The following is a 19,306-nucleotide window of genomic DNA, read 5'->3' on the forward strand; positions in this document are numbered from 1 at the left end:
CCAGGCCCAGCCCTGCTGCGCCGCTGGGAATCAGCACTGCCCTGGGCAGAGGGGAAACACTCCTGCATTCCTCCAGGACTCACCTCCACACCCCTAAACTCGGAGAGTTCCTTCACTAGAACCTGTATTTAGTCACTCCCAAAGTGCTGTTCCAGATGCCAAAGATCTGAGTCACGCCGTGCTTCATGAACTCTGTTTGTGCTCTTCAGGGAGACACAGGCATGAACCCAGGGGCATTTTCACCTCTTTTATTATACATAAAACATGAGCATGAAGTTCTACTGTGGGGGCTGACCACGTCCACGACCGAAGCCACCTCTCTGCAACAGCAAAAGGACAATGTTAGAAATCATTGGTGTCAAGCAATGACAGCAAGAACAAACATCATCAAAGTTGTCTGATGGCACCAGTCAGCCAGCTGAGTGTCATCAACATCAACTCATTCCAGCCAGCTCTGTGGATCACACCTAAAATACTATTACTTTTATAGTATAGAATCATAGATGTCCTAAGAACTCAGCCTGCTCACAAACCTGTCACTGGTCTCTGTCCAACCACATCCTTTCCCCACAGTGGGTAAACTATATGTGAAAGGTGACAGTTTCCAGCCTCTCTGACCCCCTCAAGAGTCTCACAGGCAGGATCTGCCAGCTTATCCCATCAAAGCCTTTAACAAAGGAAGCAAAGTTGAAATGCAAATACTCACGAACTGGAATTCTGTGGCTGCTCCAGCACCAGCCTCAGCCTTCTTGTCAGCACCAGCTGCAGAGAGAGGAACAGTCAGCATCCACAGAACCCCCTGCTCAGCACAGTGCTCCTGCCTGGGAGCAGAGCTTTAACCATCCCACTGAACTAAAACTGAGGCTAAACACAGCAAAGAGGTTTCTGAGCTGTGACTGAGCAAGTTTGAGAGTTACTGAACCAACCCCAGAGCAAATCCTGTAACTCAGCCGGACAAAACTCCAGCAAACCTCCCATCCACCTGCACAAACAGGTGATGTTCGATGCACTACACTATGCCACGAGTCTCATCTTCCCCTTTTCTCCTTGAGAGGAGTCCTAGAGCAGGAACAATTGTCCCCAAGAGGGCACACACTCACGTGGCACGGCGCTGCGGCGGTATGTGTCCCGGTCAGCCTCACCCCGCGTGAGCCGCGCCGGGCGCTCGCCCTCCAGACCTGCAACACAGAGCAGAACATCAAACACTGCTCAGCCAGGGCACAAACAGCTCCCTCCTGCACCCCAAAGGGCAGAACAGCATTGGGTCTGCCAGCACTGCTGCACCTGGGGCAGCTCAGGGAGAATAAACCTAAGGAAAAGAGTGATTAGGTGAGGGACACTTTAAGGGTGAAATCCACTCAAGTGTCCCCAGCATGTGGCAGGGTGGCAGTTAAATAACATGACAAGTGGGTTTACAGCATCATCTCAACAGTCTTCTGGTAATCAAACTAGTGCTGAATGTAATTGTTGGTAAAAATTCCAGAAATTCTGGGAATCTGCCGTGTCTGACAAGGCTGTGCACAGCTGAATCACTAACTGCAGGACAGAATTCTGACCCCAGCCTGAAACAGCCACACTGTCAGTACCCCAAATTCCCCCACAGAACAAGCTCATGACAGTAAAAGCAAATTATCTGCGGGAATTTCACGCTGATACCAGAAAAAACTCCAGCAGGAAAACCCAGTAGTGGTGGGACCACCACCTCTCAGGGATTGGGATGTGTCCCTGCAGCCGGGCTGGGGTCTGCCCACCCAGCCAGGACCCACTGGCACACCCCAGTGTCCTCCTGCACGTCCACAGGCACTGGTTTGGTCATTCAAAAACCCAATTCTTGTAGTAATTCTTTTACTACACCACCTCTGTGGCTCCCAGGCTGCTGCTGCCTCAGGCAGGTCATCCACAGCAAAAAAGAGCACCAAGTGCAGCCCTTTCAAATATCCCTGCCCAGATGGGGCTGAGGAGGCTTCCACCACAAATAAGTCCTCCTGCACAAACCCCAGCCAGAAACTGCCACCTCTCCTCTCTCCTAGCAGGGTTGCAATTCCTTTAGCTCACTGGATAAACACAGCATCTAAAGAACAAATCTTGGAACATCCAAGCAAGTCAGAGATCAAAGAAAGCAGCATCTTCCCAGTTTCTCTGCAATTTCTTCCTTTGAAAAGAGTGATGCTCCCGTTTTGTTTGGCTCAGACACAAACTGCAGCAGCTGGGGGTGAACTGACAGCACCCCCTGGCCCCAGTGTGGTTCAGAAGCAAAAAAAGCACAACCCATGTGAGCCCCCAGAGCCAGAGCACATCTGCACTCGGGGGTGTGAAAACCCACCAAGGGAAAATCAGAGCTGCAAGTCCAACACATGGAATCACTGAGCAGCTGGGGATTGATCTGGAGATCACCCAGTTCAACCCCTCTCAAGTCAGGGTCACTCAGAGCAGGTGACACAAGAATGTGTCCAGGTGGGATTGGAATGTGTCCAGAGAAGACTCCACACCCTCTCTGGGCAGCTGTTCCAGGGCTCTGCCGCCCACATGGGAAGTTCTTCCTCACGTTAAGGCGGAACTTCCTGTATTTTAGTTTCTGGCCACTGCTCCTTGTTCTGTCTCTGGGCACCACTGAACAGAGTCTGGCAGCATCCTCTGGGGATATTTGTGAATTTTTGTCTCCTCTCTGCCAGACTAACCCAGCCCAGCTCCCTTAGTCTCTCCTCACAGAGAGATGCTCCAGACCCCTCAGCATTTTTGTGGGCTCTGCTGCTCCTCCACCATGAGTTTGCTGTTAACCTTGAACAAGCCTTATTCTAGCAGCACCTTCAGCATCCCTGGGAAAGGCAGAGTGGGACACCAAACCTGGCCCCAGGTGGGCCTCACCCAGCCCTGGACAGGGCAGAGATTGGGATGTGACAGAGCAGGTGTTTTCCCAGCAATCCCAGTCACTGGAGAAAGCCACTCCCCACTCAGAGCATCACCCTGTGAATCCCAGCTCTCCCCACCCCTCCCAAGGGCACAGCAGTCCACAGCCAGGTACAAATCCCACCCACATTTCACAACATTACACACAATCCCCAGAGATCAGGCACTGTCCTGGCTGCCCAGCCCCTGTGCCCGCCCCAGCTGACCTTTGGGCCGGGGTCTGCCGGTCTCGGGGCGGCTCCGGCGCAGCGTGGCCGGGACGATCTCGGGGGGCAGGTGCAGGTAATCCCGCAGGTACTGGATGCCCTCGTTGGTCAGGTACCAGTAGAAGTGTCTCCAGGCAAACTGCTCCTTCACGTACCCTCGGGACTTGAGGGACTGAGGGGAGAGCTCCCAGTTACTCCCAGTTATGGCTGAGCCTCTCCCAGCTCCTCCACCAGAGCCTCAAAGGCACCGGGGTTCAACAGGGCAGTGGGGAACAGGGAACAATTCACATGCACGGGACACAATGCAGCAGCACCCCAGGGAACAATATTCCTGTGTGCCCCCCAAACCCTCAACCTGCGCCCCCAAAGCCCACACACCTGCATGGCTTTCATGACGTGCAGGTTGGGCACGTTCTTGTCCACGAGCTCGGGGTGTTTGGGCATGTGCACGTCCTTCTTGGCCACCATCACCCCCTCCTTGAACAGCAGCTCATAGATGGCGATTCGGTTCTTCTTGGGCATCAACATCTGCAGGGAGCACAGGAAATAAGGCTCGGTGACATTTGGGCACCAACATCTGCACTGGGCACGGCGAGCCCTGCTGGGTGACCTCCGTGCCCCCCGAGCTGTCCCGGGACACTCCTTCTCGCCGCTTCCCGGGAGGGAAAACCCAGCTTTAACTCCTTAAATCATGCCGCTCTACGGGCGGCCCCACCCGGTGCCGGTGACAGCGGGACACGGGACACAGGTCGGGCAGGACCGCGGCTTGGGGGGAGCCTGTCTCAGCCCGCCACGGACGCCGTTGGTGCTGCCGTTTAGTCAAACGGAACCCGGGAACCGGAGCCGACCCCGGCAGCGCCCCCAGCACCGGAACTCGGCTACGGGCGGCGCTCCCGGACCCGCCGGGCCCAGGGCTCGCGGGGCTCTCCGTGCTCAGACACGACTGAACCCCCCGGATCACGGGCCACCCCCGCGGCAGCTCCTGGGGCGGGAGGCCCCGGTGCCAGCGCTGGACGTCCGGTATCACCCCACGGCCTGGCGCCCCCAAACCCTCCCTTCCCGCACAGGCCGGCCTGGAGCCCCGATCGCGGAGATGCCCCGCGGGAGGGTCCCGGCCCCGGGATGGCGGCGATTCGCGGCCGATGGCTCGAGCGCGGCCTCACCGTGGCGGCAGCGGCGGGGCCCGACCGGAAAGGGCTGCGCGTGCGCCGCACCGCCACTTCCGCCGCGCGGGAGGCCCCCGGGCCCGAGGGTGGCCGCGGCGCTGCCTGAGCGGAGCGCAGGTCCCCTCCCGCCTGGGAACGGGCGGCCCGCCGCGGTGCCTGATGGGGTCAGCGGGCCACCCCCGCGTGTCCCCTCGTGTCGCTCCCAGCCGTGACATCCCCGTCCCCTGTCGTGTCACCCGCAGCTCGCCGCCGTCCTTCGGAGCGGGGCTGTAAAGCCTTGCGCGGAGTCCCGGAGAGCCGCGGGTACCGCCCCGGGTTAAGGGCTCGAAGCTCCCGGTGGCACCGAAGCGCTCTGCTCCCCACAACACCCGCCCGGGAACCGGCATTGCCCCGACCCCGGGCTGACGGCTCTCGTTCCGGGGGAATTGGACTGGAGCCGTGTCCCCCTTTGGGCACACCCCGTGTCCCCCCCAGCCCGGGGCTCTCCCGCCCTGTCCGGGGTTTGAACCCCCCGGGAGCGGGCTCCGTGGGGAAGGGGACACGTCCCCGCTGTCCCCCCAAACAGCTTGAGGACACGACACATGGCGCCCCGGGGCAGCGCCGGGTGGGGACAGGGACAAGGGGGAGGCGCAGGGTCCCCCCGCCACCCCGGGGCTTTATTCCCATCCTCTCCGCGGTCGCGTTGTCACCTTGCGCGGCCGAGGAGCCGCCGCGCCGGCCCGGGGATTGGTCGGCTAAAAATGCCGCCCTAATCTCCGAGCTGATCTTTACCCCCTCCCTCCGCCCCATCTGCCGCGACCTGCCCGCGATGCGCAGCGCCGGCCCCGGGAGAGGCTCCGCCGCTGTCCCCGCGGCCCCGAGGTACGGCCGGGGGCGCCGGGGGGCGGAGGGCTGTGCCCGGGGGACACAGGGGACGCCGGGGGTCGGGGCTCTGTGACAGCGCTGTCCCCTCCGCTGTTTGAATCGCGTCCGCGCCCTGGGAGATGGACCCGTGCCCGACCCGTTTTAAGTGGTTTTCAACTCGTGCCGGACCGTGCCGGGTGGGGAACGGGAGGGATCGAGGGATGCGCCGCATTCCTGAAGCTGCCCGGTGCCATCCTGGGGTTTTGATACCGTGTCGTCCCCTCCTTTCCTCCTTTCGGGGGCAGCATGGACGGAGCTGGGGCAAAGCTCCCACAGGGTGACCCCCAGGATGCTGCGACAATTGCGGCATTCCCCGGGAGAAACCCACACCCCGGCTCGTCCCACGGAGCAGGAGCTGTCCCTGCCCGCCTGGCGCCGACATGGATACTTGTCGCTGTCGCTGTCCCTGCCTCTGCTGCATCTCCTCCTCACAGCTCCTTCACCTCCTGCCTTGGAAATGGCAAAGCAAGTGCTTTGCTAAACGGATTAGAGCTTTCCCGGCAGCCTCCCCTGCTGCTCCCGCATCCCTCGGCCCCCGCGTCGCCTTCCCCGGGCAAACCCCATCCCTAAGCCAAAAGTCCGGGTCGAGGCCGTGGCCGCAGCACAGCAGAGATGAGGCACTGCAGCTCCCAGCGCTCCTGACCCCGAACCCCCGGCTGGAGCCCTCAGGGTCCTTCCCACCTCCTGGGGTTTTGTGTTCCCTTTGCAGGAGCGCAGAGAAAATCGGGGAATTCACCAGGCAGCGGCTCGGCCGGTGCTGGAGGTGCTGCCCTGCCCCGGGGTCTGCACTGACCCGTGCCCCCCTGGCCGCTTTCCCTCCCTCCCGCCTCTCCCCGGGTGTGCGGCCGCCGGAGGGGCTGCGGCAGGACGGGAGCGGGATTTAACCGTGAAAGGATTGAAGGAAGAGAGCCCAGGCACTGGCAGGGAGCGACAGTGACGTGCGCAGGGCAGGGCGAGAAGGGACATCAGCAAAGCGCGTCAGCACCAACCGGGGCCACGTCCCGAGCCCAAAGCCCGGGCTCGGCTCTGTGTGGGATGCCCCTCGCTGGGAATGCCCTGTCCCAGCTGTGCCAGGGCGGGCTGGCGCGGGGATGGAGCCAGGCTCCTCCAGCACAGCGCTTGGCACGGCTCTGCCCGGGGACAGACTTTGTCCCGGGGGTGCCAACCTGGCCGGCGTTTGTGCAACACCTTGAAGGCAAACTCCGGACCTGCCGAGCTCCTGCGGATGATCCTGGAGGAGGAGAGGCCACATCCAGCCGGCAGCTTTGCGGGGGTGGCCAAGCCAGTGTCCGGCTGTCCCCTGCGTGGCACAGCACGAGCTGTGGCCGTGGGTGAGATGTACGGGCTCCTCAGGCAGCTGCCTGCAGCCAGCTCCACGCTGCTTCCCAGGAAAAATGGAGCCTTTATGTCCCGGCCCCAGCCCCTTCCCCGGAAGGGCTCGGAGGATGCCCCGGCCGGTCACAGGCAGACAAGAAGGGGATTGTTTCGGTGGGATTTGGGTTTCTGGGAGCACCTGCCCCGCGCGGGGCCCTCCACAATGGCTGCCTGTCTGCCGCAGAGCCGCCAATTATCCTCCGCGGCTAATTAGAGATGCAAAGTAGCGCTCGCATTCTCCCAGCTCCCCGGAGGGCTCCAGGGACCGGCGGCACATCCGCAGCGGTGACGCTGGCCGGGCATGGGGCGAGCGTGGGGCACTGGCCCCATCCGGCCTCCCGAGCCCCAGGTCCAGCTCCGCTGTGCCTGGGAAGAGGCAGTGGAGGACAGGAATGTGTCTGGGATGCTTGAGATGCCCTCTGTCCCCACCCACACCAGTCTCCCCTGGACCACCTCTGGGCTCTCCCATTGCTCCCAGAAACAGCTGAGCCCCATAACTCGGGGCTCTGCTGGGATTTAGGGAACACGTTTTCCATTCCTTGCTGGGGAGGCAGACGGGAGCTGGCTGTGCTCAAACCCCCCCCGTTCGTGCGAAGGCCGACACTCCTGCCTGGATGATGGGCAGGCGGCTGATCCCTGGTGGCATCTCTTCATTCCTGCCCGCTCTGGCTCCGGCAGCCGCCGGGATCACGGTGTGGGCTCATGTGCTCCGACTTCTCCGTTTGAGCTCTCGGAGCTGTAATTCCAGAGCGGCAAGTGGCCCGATAAATCAGGGCTTATTTCCTGCCAATACCGTCTGCTGCTTCCCACAAGGAAGCTCATTTACAGGAGGAGAAGTGACTTACCACTGAAAACAGTAAACGGTGGGATGGTGAGAGCCGGGGAAAAGTTTGTCGTGACCGAGTTTTTGGTGAAGGAACTGAGGAGGCAGAGCTCCCGCCTGCTCCCTGCATGGAACAGCCCAAGCTGCAGGGGAGGGAAGGAGACCTGAGCTGGTGCCACCTGCACAGGCCACAAATCTGGTGGCAATGGCTCATTGCAGTGGGGAACTCCCCCAAGTCATTGAGGTCCCCCGGTAACCATCCTGGAGAGCGTTTTTCACCTAATGTTTAGTGCCAAGGACATTTTTCCCTCTGCAGCAGGGATGCTGCCAGGGCAGATGGCAGCCGGGACATCCCAGTGGTGCCTGCAGTGGCCCTGTGCTGAGAACTGCCAACTCACTGCCTGAAAGGACCACGATCAGTTACTCAGCACCCTCTGGTTCCTCACCCTGAAACACCAACAGGCAAAGATCCCCCGCTCCTGAAGGAACCACCATCTATCCCACTCCTGTTTGGGACTGGGGGCATTAAATGACCGGGGTCTCAGCCCAGCCGCAGCCAGGCGTGAAACCTTCTGGGGGCCATCCTGTCTGGCCGTGGGGTGGGCTGGCTCGGGTGGCACGGAGCTGGAAGGAGCTGGAAGGCAGGCGGGCTGGAGAGCCCCACCGAGCTTCATTAGGCAGTCGAAGGCGCTTGTTAGGGGAAAGCTGAGCCGGCGTCGGAGGCCGGCAGAACCCCCCGGGACCGGGTCGCATTCTCTGGGCAACCCGATCCCGGCGGCAGCGGCCCCGGCAGCCTCATTACTGCAGCTTCTGCAGCGGCTTCGGTTACTCGCCTGGACGCTCTCGTCTCCTGCTGGCTTTTAATTTCCCTGACATCCCCCGCGAGCGGGGGGATGCAGGCGCGGTGTCGGGGAGACTGTCATCACCCCCACCCGCATCCTGCCTGCTTCCCGACGCCTTCCAGCCCCCTCTGCCCCTGGGGCTCCCATCCCAGAACGAGCCCCCGTGACCCCGGGCGTGTGCCCCGGGGCTTGGGAGGAGGCAGATGAGCAGATGGCAGTGAGGGGGAGCTGCCCTGCTCCCCTCCAAGAAGCCTCGGAGGGTGCAGCCCCCTCACCCCCTTCCCCAACCCTGCCGGGGGGGAAAAGACTGTTCCTGATTCTCTTGCCAGCCTGTTCCCAGCTGGCACATTTGGCAAGGAGGCGGCACCGGCTGCCTCTCCGAAGGCGTTTTGGGGTGTTTGTTCCTGCAAAAGCTGTGGCTCAGCCCCACAACCCCCCGGCAACCGCGGGGGTGACAGAGAGGCCGGGGCAGCAATGGAGGGAGAGCATGGCTCTGTCCCGGCCCTGCAGGAGGGACAGCGACCCCCAGGCTGGCAGGGCCAAGAACCCCAGGGGGGTCCCCAAAGAGCCCCCTCGCCCCGCGTGTCCCATGGGGAACGAGTCCTATTAGACCCTAACGGAGGCCGGAGCCCACTCCGTCACCGCCCGGCCGTGGCAGCCCCCTGCCCCCGGGCTGCAGCCCCCGCAGTGGGGCGGTCCCGGTGGGTGCCCTGGGCGAGGGGCTGGGGCCGGCGGCTCGGGCTGGGGCTGGCGGCAGTGCGGAACCTCGGGGTGGGCGCGGACGCGGGGATTGATGGGGGGGGTCCGTTCCCCCCTCCGCCGCCTCCCCCCCGGATGATTTTCGCAGCAGCGGCTCCATCCCGGTTGCCATGGCAACGGGCGGCTCGGGCAGGCGCGTGCCCGCGGCCGTGCGCGCCGCCGCTGCCCGGCGGGAGCGGAGCGAGCGGAGCGGAGCGAGCGGAGCCCTGGCCCCGGCCTCGGGCCCCCGGCCCCCGGCAGGTGAGCGCGGCCCCGCGGGGACAGCCGGCTCCGCTGCGGTGACGAGGTGCGGGACGCCCGGTGCCTCGCGGGGACGGGGTGCGGGATGCCGGGGTCCCTTGCCGCGGGATGGGGTGCGGGATGCCCGGGTCCCTCGCGGGGATGGGGGGAGGGTGAGGGGGATGCTGGGCGAGGAGCGGGCAGTAAGGCATGGCTTTGCACCCCCCGGCAGGACACAATGTCCCCTGATCCCTTCTGCAAGCCAGGGAGGTTGGGGGGGTATATGACCTTCACCCCCTCTGTGTGTCCAATGGGGTGCTGGGGAAAGGGACACCCCTTCTGCAATGCTGCCGCACTCCCGGGCTTGTGCCTCAGTTTCCCCATCTGCAAATAGCGGGAGGAACTTATGCTGCCCCTGTCATCGTTGTCCCCCTACCCAAATAACCCCCTTACCCCATCACTGACCCCCCTCCTTACAGCACTGCCACCCCAGCTCCTCCCTTGCTGCCCCCCCATCTCCCCACTTTCCTGTCCTCTCTGGCTCCAAGTGTGCTTCCCCACCACCGAGAGCTGAAATTCCGCTGTCCCTCCACCTCTCCTGCTCCCAGCAGCCCCATTTGCCTCCTGTCACCAGCAGCTCCGGGTCCATCCCACCGAGGCTCAGGGGACGGGACCCCCGTGCCAGCGCGTGACGCTCCGCTTCCCCCCTCCGTGATGCGGAAGCGGGGGGATGGCACCGCCGTATCCTCCACCACCCCTGTTTGCCACTTCTGGGTTCAATTGCAAACCTCATCTTTGGATTTCTGCCTAAACCCGGCTCCCGGGACTGCACAAATCCCTGCTCGGTGTCCGAGCATCCTTGTTTACCGCGGCGAGCCGAGGCAGCAGGATGAGACAGAGCTGCAGAGCTGGGCAGCCAGTGGAACCCCCAGCTGAGGCTGAGCCCCCTCTCCCTTCCCCCGGCCGGAGCACATGCAGGGGGTTGGCAATCCTGCTGCTGCTGCCCCTCCCGGGATCCCCATCCACATTCCCCATCCGCATTCCCGGCACATCCGCTGTCCCTGAGCTGGGCTGCAGGCTCCCCTGGAGAGACACTTGCGTTATCTGCAAATGCCAAGCAAGCTTCCAGAAATTTTTGCACGAGGCTCCTAAAATCCCTAGAAGATTAATGGGTGCCCTGAGCAGGGTGTTTTTGGGAGCGCAGGGGGAAGGGGAAGGTCTCTGCAGAACCCACATGAGCTGTGAAGCCAATCGCTGCCAGGGCTTGGAGCAAATGCGTCTCCCCTGGCTACTGCAACCTGGCAGCACCTGGCCCCCGGTGGCCTCCCGTCTGTGCACAGGACACCAGGCTCCCGGTACTGCTCCTGGATCACTGAGCCTCCTTTCTGCCTTGGGACACCCCACAAGCCCTGACCCCGCAGGGTGCAGCAGGTCCCCAGGCCTCAGATCCCTCCATCAATGCAGATGACCCTGATGGAAACAAGGAGGCCCCATAGGCACATTCCACCCAGGATTCGCTGGAAAAGTGGCTCCCAGAAGTTTCCCACCATTACCTACGTACCCCCTCCAGGGTCCTGCTGCCCTTGCAGCCACCTCATTCACTGCTCAAACACCAGGTCCCAGGCAGCCCCATGGTGCTGCTCTGGCCAAAATCCCATGGAGAATCACCCACCATCCTGGATTTGGCTCTTTGCCCAAGTGCTCCAGCCCTGCTCATGTTGCAGCCAAAGGGGTTTTGCCAGGGAATGCAGGAGAGACCCTACACGAGCCTCCTCCCATGGAGACAGAACCCTGGAAGGGCCCAGGCTCGCCACCTGCCTGGCATTGGGCTTGGTTTGATGATGAGGGGGCAGGATGGGTGCTGAGGCTGCTCAGCCCAGAGCCCTGGGTGCTGCTGGTGCGGAGCTGCCAGCATGAATCAGCAGCACCCACTTAACCATTTCCTCACAGGGTCCCCATGGGCTCTGGAGGAGGCCACACATCAGCCACGCCACAGCCAAACCTCTCCACACTCCCTGGTTCCCTGAGCTCTGACTTTCACCAGCCTCAGGCGTGTTTCCCTGCCCCAACCCCACAGGACACACGGACACACGGTGGGAATCCCAGAGCCCCTCAGCAGGGTCAGAGTTGGGCAGCAAACCAGGCACGGCTCCTGCAGCTGCAAAGCCTCTTGCAACGCATGTCAGTGTCACGGGTTTTCCCTGGGGCCTGCCGCTGTGCCTTGGCCACTTCACCTCCCATGTGTGGCCACTTCACCCCCCAAATGTGGCCACTTCACCCCCCATGTGCAGCCACTTCAACCTCCACGTGTGGCCGCTCCAGCCCCTGTGTGTGTCCACCTCAGCCCCTGCATGTGGCCGCAGTGGGAGCAGCACATGGGCTCTGGTACCCGTGGTGGATGCAGCACGGCAGCCCCAGAACAAGGGGGGAGATGTTCCTGCCAGGATCCTCTGGACTTCCTTGACTGAATCCATCTGTCTTTGCCATGAGTGGCTGTCGTGTGGCCACAGTGGTGCAGCACGGTGGCGTTGGTGCTGTACCCCGAAATGCACCTTCAGGCAGCCCTGTGCAAAGGGAGAGCAAATGACCTTTCCTGTGGCCAAAAGCCCGAGGCCCAGCCCATTTGCTTGGATTCCCACAGACCAGTGCAGCTCCCAGCGTGGATTCCCCCTGCCCTGGATGCTCTCAGCAATGGTCGCTCACCCACTGCCCTCCAGCAACGGGGCTCACACCTGGTGTGAACCTCCTGCTTGGGGACAAGATGGGGACAGGTGTGGGGACACCATCTCACTCTGTGCTCTGCTCATCTCCTTGCTGTGCATTTGCCACCATCCTGCCTTAGCCAGGGGCTCTCTGCAGCAGAGGAACCTGCACCAGAGGTTCTGCAGCCACTCCTGCCCCTGGTCCCCAGCAGGCTCAGCCAATGTGCCCAGAGGCAGGAGTGTGACATCCCCATCCCCTGCTTCTTGGCTGCAGGAGAGATGCTGGGTCTAGGACAACAAACACACCCGGAGACAGCAACCTGGGGGACAGCAGCACTGGACTGTCCCACCTCGCTGGGGACAGGGCTCTGCCAGCCAGGGCTGTGCCATGGGGGTGCGGGCAGCTGCCCATGCCCTGCCCGCTGTGTCAGCAGCACCAACCTCTGCATTGCAGCAGCCTCCTGCCTGCGCAGGGCCACGGCCACGGCCCGGCCCCCACAGAGGGCAGAGACCCCCCTGCAGCAGCGGGGCAGCAGGAGCTGCCTGGAGGGTGAGGAGAGTTGTGTCAGTGCTCAGCGCCGAGCGGGCTGACAGGAGAGATGCGCAGGGGGGCCGCTTCTGCAGGAGCAGCCCAAGGGCACGTGGAGCAAGGAGCTGGGACAGACTCCACCGTCACTTGATGCCAAACGCTCCGTGGCTTCTCCCTGGCAGCTCCGTGGAAGAGAGGGGCCAAAGCGGAGCCCCCCAGGCCGAGGGTACCCAAGCGGCAGCACATGGCTGGGGCTGGCAGCTCTCCACACCGTGGCTCAGCCGCCGGCTCTGCAGGCGCCAGGCATCACCGCCAGCCGCCCTGATGTGAGGTGATGGGCTGTGCTGGCAGGGCCGGGGGCTGGCAGGGGGCTGGCAGGGGGCTGGCACGTGTAGCACAGGCGGCCGAGGCAGCCTGGCACGGTGGGGGCACACGCACGGACGCGGGCGTGTGAGGATGGTCGTGCGTGGGGATGCGTGGCAGGAGAGTGGCAAAGAGGCGGCAGCTTTAGCTGGGAAATGATGCAGAGCCAAAAATAACCCCCGGGCTGCGGCTCGGACCAGGTAGTGGCTTGGAGAGGGAGCTGCGGCAGCCACATCCGCAGTGCCCCGTGGCATGAGTGGCTGGCTGGGGGCAGCTGGGGCTGGCACCGTGCCCGTGGGTGCTGGGGTACACCCAGCCTTGGGTGTGCTCCCTCCCTGCAGTGCCCCTCTCAGCCTCGGCATGCTGGGGCTGTCACCCTGAGGGTGCCCTTGCCATGCCAGCGCAGCCTCTGCAGCAAAACCCAGGGGCACAAGATCCGAGCACTGCGCTGTGCCCGTGGATTTCAGGGGGGATGATGCACGCAGCACCTGTGGGGTCCCTTGGGGCTGTGCCACCAGGTGCTCTGCCACCACTGCAGGTGCACCAGGGCAGCGTGGGGTGGGGAGGGCAGTGGCAGTGCTGTGCTGCCAGGCAGGAGCAGTGATGGCACTGTGGGTGCCAAGGACAGTGCCCGTGCTGTGGGTGCCAGGCAGTGACAGGGGCTGTGCTGTGGGTGCCAGGCAGTGACAGTGGCAGTGCCGTGAGTGCCAGGGAGGAGTGATGTTGGTGCCATGGATGACTGGCAGTGCTGGTGATGATGCCATGGGTGACAGGCAGTGGTGGTGCCATGAATGCCAGGCACGGTGGTGCTGTGGGTGCCAGGCAGGGACAGTGGCTGTGCCATGGGTGCCAGGAGGAGTGGTGGCGGTGCCGTGGGTGCCAGGCAGGCGTGGGCACTGCCTGCTGCCAGCTGCAGGGGGACGCTGCTGTCCCCCATCCATCTGCGTCTCGGCGGCTGAGCGAGGGACAGTCACGCGTTTATTTTTAACCGTCTGGGGAGGGTGGAGGGGATTGGTGCCTCCCTGGTTATATCACTAAATCCCTGCCAGGCCCTGTTAGTTCCAGCACAGCGAGCCCTGCGCCGCGCTCCAGTAACTGTTTCAGGTCCCCATCCTCCTGGGGCCATGCCCTGCCCCGGCCTGGGGACACCTCAGGGCCAGCTGTGTGCACAGCTGGAGAGCGTGGGCACTCACCAGTGTTCCCCACAGAACCCTGTGTCCCCAGACCTGCCCTCCCACCCCACCACAGGGCAGAGCACTGGGCCTCCCTCTGCACATTCCACCTCCCCAAGGAAGGGATGGTGTGTGAGGTCCACAGCCCTTTTGGGGACAGGGCCCGGGGAAATCTGAGCCGCTCACGGCCACCTTTCCCCTTGCAGATGCCAGGCAGGATAGGCCCTGTGCTTTCCTGTGGAACCCTGCCCAAATCCAGGTCAGGATGGGGATGATGAGGAGAAGGCGTAGGAAAAGGCCACCACAGTCCCCACTCTGTCCCCGTGCAATGCCACCCCCAGCCACCGGCCCCCTCCCAGCTCTCAGCAAAGTGGCAAAGGGTTAAGCCACACAGCGGGGCCACGTGACACTCCGGGGATGCCGTTTTTCTGAAGATCAAGACAGATTAGGGTGGAATATCAGGACGAGAATTTCTTGGGCGGCGCATCCCCTGACCCTGCCATGGCCCCTCGCCCAGTGCTGAGCCAGCCCCGGCCAGTGAGCACCTACTGTGCTGCTCCCCGTGATTCCCTCCCAGCACCGCTGCCTCCAGGGGGCTTTGGATGGCACCAAGCAGGTGGTGGGCACCAGGGGAGTCTGTGGGTCCAGAGCTGGAGCGGGCACTGCCCCCATGCCTGTCCCCTGTACATGGATGCTTGTCCCACAGAGCTGTTGGCAGGAGGAATGGGGGTCCCCTGCACCCCCCATGACTCCCCCCTCCTGTCCCCGCAGTGCATGAGGCTGGTGTTTGCCCAGGAAACCCCCAGCGCCTGCTCTGACGCCCGAGGCAGCGCCGGGAGCCATGTCGGGTTCCTACGACGAGTCGGCCTCGGCTGCCGAGGAAACAACCGACAGCTTCTGGGAGGTGAGTCCCGGGCATCCTCTCCTCCCGCAGACCCCACAGCCACTGTGACTGTACCCTGGGGTGTCCCCTGCTCCGGGGGCTGCCCTCCTTTCTCTGCCTGAGAGATGGTTCTGCCAAAGGTCTCAGTCTTGGCTGTCCCTGAGTGACACAGGGGTTGGAGGGAGTTGGGCGTGAGAAGCCCCAACCCAAAGCTCCCATCCCTGCACCCCCAAATTGCCTGGTGCTTCCCCTGTAGCCAGCCCAGGCCAGCTGGGGCTGAGCCAGGCAGGACGGTCACAGCCCCCACAGCTGCCTGTCCCTGTGCCCGTCCCAGGTGGGGAACTACAAGCGCACGGTGAAGAGGATCGACGATGGACACCGGCTCTGCAATGACCTCATGAACTGTGTGCACGAGCGGGCCAAGATCGAGAAGTCCTACGCCCAGCAGCTCACCGACTGGTCCAAGCGGTGGAGGCAGCTCATTGAGAAAGGTACCGTGGCTTCCCCAGGGGGAGGGTTGCTCTGGGACACCCGAGTCCCCATGTCACAGCTCCACCTGGCAGAAATGGAGGCGGTGAGGGCAGTGGAGTGACCCCAGCTGTTCCCTCGGCCCCCAGGTCCCCAGTATGGCAGCCTGGAGAAGGCGTGGGCTGCCATCATGACGGAGGCAGACAAGGTGAGCGAGCTGCACCAGGAGGTGAAGAACAGCCTCCTGAACGATGACTTCGAGAAGGTCAAGAACTGGCAGAAGGACGCCTACCACAAGCAGATCATGGGGGGCTTCAAGGAGGCCAAGGAAGCTGAGGATGGCTTCCGGAAAGCCCAGAAGCCCTGGGCCAAGAAGCTCAAGGAGGTGAGAGAAGCACAGAGTGTCCTGGGGCATCCCCATGTCCCCAGGTCCAAGTCTGTGTGCCCAGTCCAGGCTGGGAGAGACACGTGGCACCTCCCCACAGGCAGAGGGGTTGGCAGGGGGCTGTGACCACTACTCTAATGTCCCTTCCCTGTTGTCCCCACAGCTGGAGACAGCCAAGAAAGCCTATCACCTGGCGTGCAAGGAGGAGAAGTTGGCCATGACCCGCGAAGCCAACAGCAAGGCGGATCAGTCCAACACTCCTGAGCAGCAGAAGAAGCTCCAGGACAAAGTGGAAAAGTGCAAGCAAGACGTGCAAAAGGTGCGAGGCATTGCCCTGTGCATGGGCCATTGGGCAAGGGAAGCCAGTGGAGATGGCCACCACATCCCTTTCTCCACCATCAGTTACCATTTTCCCATTCCTGAGCTCCTGGAGAAGGATAAGGACTTGCAGGCAGTGCTCAGGGGAGTGTTAGCTGGGCAGGGATTTAACCCTCTTATGGGGGCTGATTCCAGCCTCTGAGGCTCCTGGCTTGATTTGGGCTCCCCAGCTCTGGTGACCCCCGAACCAGACCTCTCAGCACCCAGAAATGGCCTCTGAGGCGCTGGAGATACAACCAGAGTCCTTCTGGCCTTTTTGCAGACTCAGGAGAAGTACGAGAAGGTGCTGGACGAGCTGAACAAGTGCACCCCGCAGTACATCGAGAGCATGGAGCAGGTCTTCGAGCAGTGCCAGCAGTTTGAGGAAAAGAGGCTCAACTTCCTCAAGGAAATGCTCCTGGACATCAAGAGGCACCTGAACCTGGCCGAGAGCAGCAGGTAGGGATAGTGAATCCTGGCCAACACGATGGTCACCAAGAGGTACCAGAGTGGCAGGAGGCTGTGCTGGAGCCTGGCGCCCCCTAGTGCCTCGGAGGACACACAGCCTGGCGCCAGGTGACACGGCCCAGACCCGTCCCTGTCCCACACTGTCCCCGGGGGTCCACCCTGACCCACAGCCCCCCAAACGCGTCTCTCCCCACAGCTACGCCAACGTGTACCGGGAGCTGGAGCAGACCATCCGCATGTCGGACGCACAGGAGGACCTCCGGTGGTTCCGCAGCACCAGCGGCCCCGGGATGCCCATGAACTGGCCCCAGTTTGAGGTGAGGCTGGGCGCCCCGGCTGGGTGCTGGCAGCCCTGCGGGGCAGCCGGGCACTCAGGGCTTGGTCACTCTGTGCTTGCAGGAGTGGAACCCGGACCTGACGCACACGATAACGCGGAAGGAGAAGCAGAAGAAGGGCGAAGGGGTGGCCCTGACCAACGCCAGCAGCGGGGGCGACACGGGGGCTCAGGCGGGCGAGCGCGGGAGGTGAGGGCCGGCACGAAGGGGATGTGCCATGAAAGGCACGGCATTTCCCTGTGCGAGCATTCGGGGATGCGGGATGTCCTCGGTGACAGCCACCCCTCCCTCTCGTCCCCCTCCCAGCGTGAGCAGCCACGACCGCGGGCAGACCTACAGCGCTGAGTGGTCCGATGACGAGGGCAGCAACTCCTTCAACACCAGCGAGGCCAACGGCGGGGCCAACCCCTTCGACGAGGAGTCGGCGGGGAAAGGCGTGAGGGTGCGGGCTCTGTACGACTACGACGGGCAGGAGCAGGATGAGCTCAGCTTCAAAGCAGGTACGGGGCCTTGCCGGCACCAGGTAGGATGGGGCTCGTCTGCTGGAGCTGCGGGTGTGAAATCCCTCAAATGATTTCGGAGTTGGCCCAGCCCTTCTAAGAGTTGAGCTGTCAGAAAGGGGAAGGCAGGAGCTGAGCCCAAGTGCGGAAGGGACAGGAGGAATGGTGGGACAGGGCACATGAGGGCTCATGGGTCACCCCTTGCCTTTCTATCCTACAAACTGGGGTGCCTAGTTTGAGTCCTGCAAACCCTCAGCAGCTCCATCCCGGGGAGAAAAAGGGGGTAGGAGAATTTCCAGCACCTGCAATGAGCTCTCCCCTTCCACCTTCCTCTGCAGGTGATGAACTAACCAAACTTGGTGAGGAAGACGAGCAGGGGTGGTGCAAAGGGCGCTTGGACAACGGGCAGCTGGGGCTGTACCCCGCCAACTACGTGGAGGCAATCTAAGTCTTGTGGTGTGCTCCTCGTCACCGTCAGCAGATAAATCCACCTTCCGTTGTCTCCATCTCTCCACCAGCCAACCAGCCATTCTGCCGTCTGGTCCTTCACTCCTCACCCTTAGAGATTCAGACATATTTTCCGACCAAGCTTTTATTTTTTTAAGAGTTGTCTCCGAAGAGTATTTTGCATAGTCGCTTTCTTCTAAGATAACGTGAAGCGAAAGATGACGTTGTCCGTTCGTTCTACGTTAGTTGAATTATTTTTTTTTTTTTTTCTGAGTGAAAAGCCGATACCTCAAGATCTTAAAGCCCAACCAGTGAGAGCTCCTGATTGGTTGGTTTTTAAAGATACTGAAATCATGAGCCGCCTTCTGATTGGCTGGAACTGTTCCGAAACGCACGGCACCGAAGTTCCTGGGACCAACCAAATTCATCCCAGAAAACCGAGAGGGATTGGAGTCTGACTCCGTTGGGTTTGTTTGGTTTTGTTTTTTTTTTTTTTTGGTGTTTCCATGTTCTCCCCAGTTCATCCTCCCGCCCCGAGGAAGGAGGTGAATGCCCCCTTCATCCCCGCAGCCATCCTTGAGATGCCCAGGTGAGGTGGGACCAGCCCCGCCGTGGAGCTTGCTGGCATCTCCTCAGCTTCCTCCTCCTCCTCCCGGCTGGGCTGTCGGCACACCTGGAGCGGGCGGAGGCTCCCGAGCCGATGCCCGGTCTGTGCTGCAGGGAGCAGCATCGCCCTTGGGGTGGGCAGGTATCCAACGCACACCAGATCCAGGCGAGGCGGCCCTAAAATCCAGCGCTGTCCGGAGAAGGACCCACGGGCGCTGCTGGAAGCACCTTGATGCCCAGCCTGGGATAGCGAGGACTGCCTTGGGCACTGCTGGGGACGGTGCCCATCCACCCTTCCCCAAGAGAGGCAGGAGCGGAGCAGGGGCGGGGGATGAGCATCGTCCGGCCTCGCAGGGTGCCGGCAGGAGCTGAGGCCGGAGGAGGAGGGCTCAGGATACCCTGTCCGGGCAGAGCAGCTGCCTGGCGAAGACGGCCGAAAACAAGACACGCCAAGGCAGGGGGATGGCCGCAGGCTTTGTCCTTTGCTTGTCCCCACCGAGCTCTACCCCTCCTCCCCTGGGCTCTGCCCCCGGCCCCGCAGCTCCCGCGGCTGCTGCCACCCAGCACGGCCACCCCCGGCCCCGGCCTCGGGTGCGTTGGACATCCCGAGCTCTTCCCTACAGATCATCTCTCATTTCTTTCCATACCATCACCCTTAGCGGCATCAATGCCATCGGCTTCCCGCACGCTCCTCCTGCTCCTTATCCTGCCCCCTCCGTTGGTTCGTGAATTTTTTGGCCCCAGGGATCCAGTGTTCTCGTGGATGCAGGGGAAGCACCGTGTGCTGGGCACGGTGGGCGGGAGCCACCCGGCCCCCGCCAGGTACCGGAAAAAAAAAAACCCCACAAAGTCAGAAAAGACCCAACCAACCACCTGTCTCAGCAATGCACCC

General features: G+C 62.5%; 2 protein-coding genes across 2 annotated transcripts; one reads left to right on the forward strand and one right to left on the reverse strand.

The window, feature by feature from the left end:
• Nucleotides 1-232: 232 nt before the first annotated feature.
• On the reverse strand, nucleotides 233-4,374 carry RPS10 (ribosomal protein S10). The gene is made up of 6 exons (XM_066335868.1): nucleotides 4,277-4,374; nucleotides 3,492-3,641; nucleotides 3,114-3,285; nucleotides 1,101-1,178; nucleotides 707-762; nucleotides 233-320 (listed from the first exon to the last, which is right to left on the reverse strand). Exons 2-6 carry the CDS (start codon nucleotides 3,639-3,641, stop codon nucleotides 279-281), a joined length of 498 nt encoding a protein of 165 aa, XP_066191965.1. The 5' UTR covers nucleotides 4,277-4,374; the 3' UTR covers nucleotides 233-278.
• A 700-nt stretch (nucleotides 4,375-5,074) lies between these two features.
• Nucleotides 5,075-19,101, forward strand: PACSIN1 (protein kinase C and casein kinase substrate in neurons 1). Its single transcript, XM_066335962.1, has 10 exons — nucleotides 5,075-5,140; nucleotides 14,737-14,869; nucleotides 15,183-15,339; nucleotides 15,466-15,701; nucleotides 15,865-16,020; nucleotides 16,342-16,517; nucleotides 16,723-16,843; nucleotides 16,926-17,050; nucleotides 17,168-17,361; nucleotides 17,700-19,101. Exons 2-10 carry the CDS (start codon nucleotides 14,807-14,809, stop codon nucleotides 17,807-17,809), a joined length of 1,338 nt encoding a protein of 445 aa, XP_066192059.1. The 5' UTR covers nucleotides 5,075-5,140; nucleotides 14,737-14,806; the 3' UTR covers nucleotides 17,810-19,101.
• The last annotated feature ends 205 nt before the right edge of the window (nucleotides 19,102-19,306 follow it).

The sequence above is a fragment of the Sylvia atricapilla genome, chromosome 25 (assembly GCF_009819655.1).
Source record: "Sylvia atricapilla isolate bSylAtr1 chromosome 25, bSylAtr1.pri, whole genome shotgun sequence".
In the NCBI taxonomy this organism is placed as follows: Eukaryota; Metazoa; Chordata; class Aves; order Passeriformes; family Sylviidae; genus Sylvia; species Sylvia atricapilla.

Bases quoted from the DNA above. Each gene is read 5' to 3' on its own strand.
- RPS10 (XM_066335868.1), bottom strand. From the start codon at position 3,641: ATGTTGATGCCCAAGAAGAACCGAATCGCCATCTATGAGCTGCTGTTC. The intron at 3,286-3,491 runs GTGTGTGGGCTT...CTCTCCCCTCAG, and splicing joins ACGTCATGAAAGCCATGCAG to TCCCTCAAGTCCCGAGGGTA. The intron at 1,179-3,113 runs GTCAGCTGGGGC...TCTGTGTTGCAG, and splicing joins CGGCAGACCCCGGCCCAAAG to GTCTGGAGGGCGAGCGCCCG.
- PACSIN1 (XM_066335962.1), top strand. From the start codon at position 14,807: ATGTCGGGTTCCTACGACGAGTCGGCCTCGGCTGCCGAGGAAACAACC. The intron at 15,340-15,465 runs GTACCGTGGCTT...CTCGGCCCCCAG, and splicing joins GAGGCAGCTCATTGAGAAAG to GTCCCCAGTATGGCAGCCTG. The intron at 15,702-15,864 runs GTGAGAGAAGCA...TTGTCCCCACAG, and splicing joins GGGCCAAGAAGCTCAAGGAG to CTGGAGACAGCCAAGAAAGC.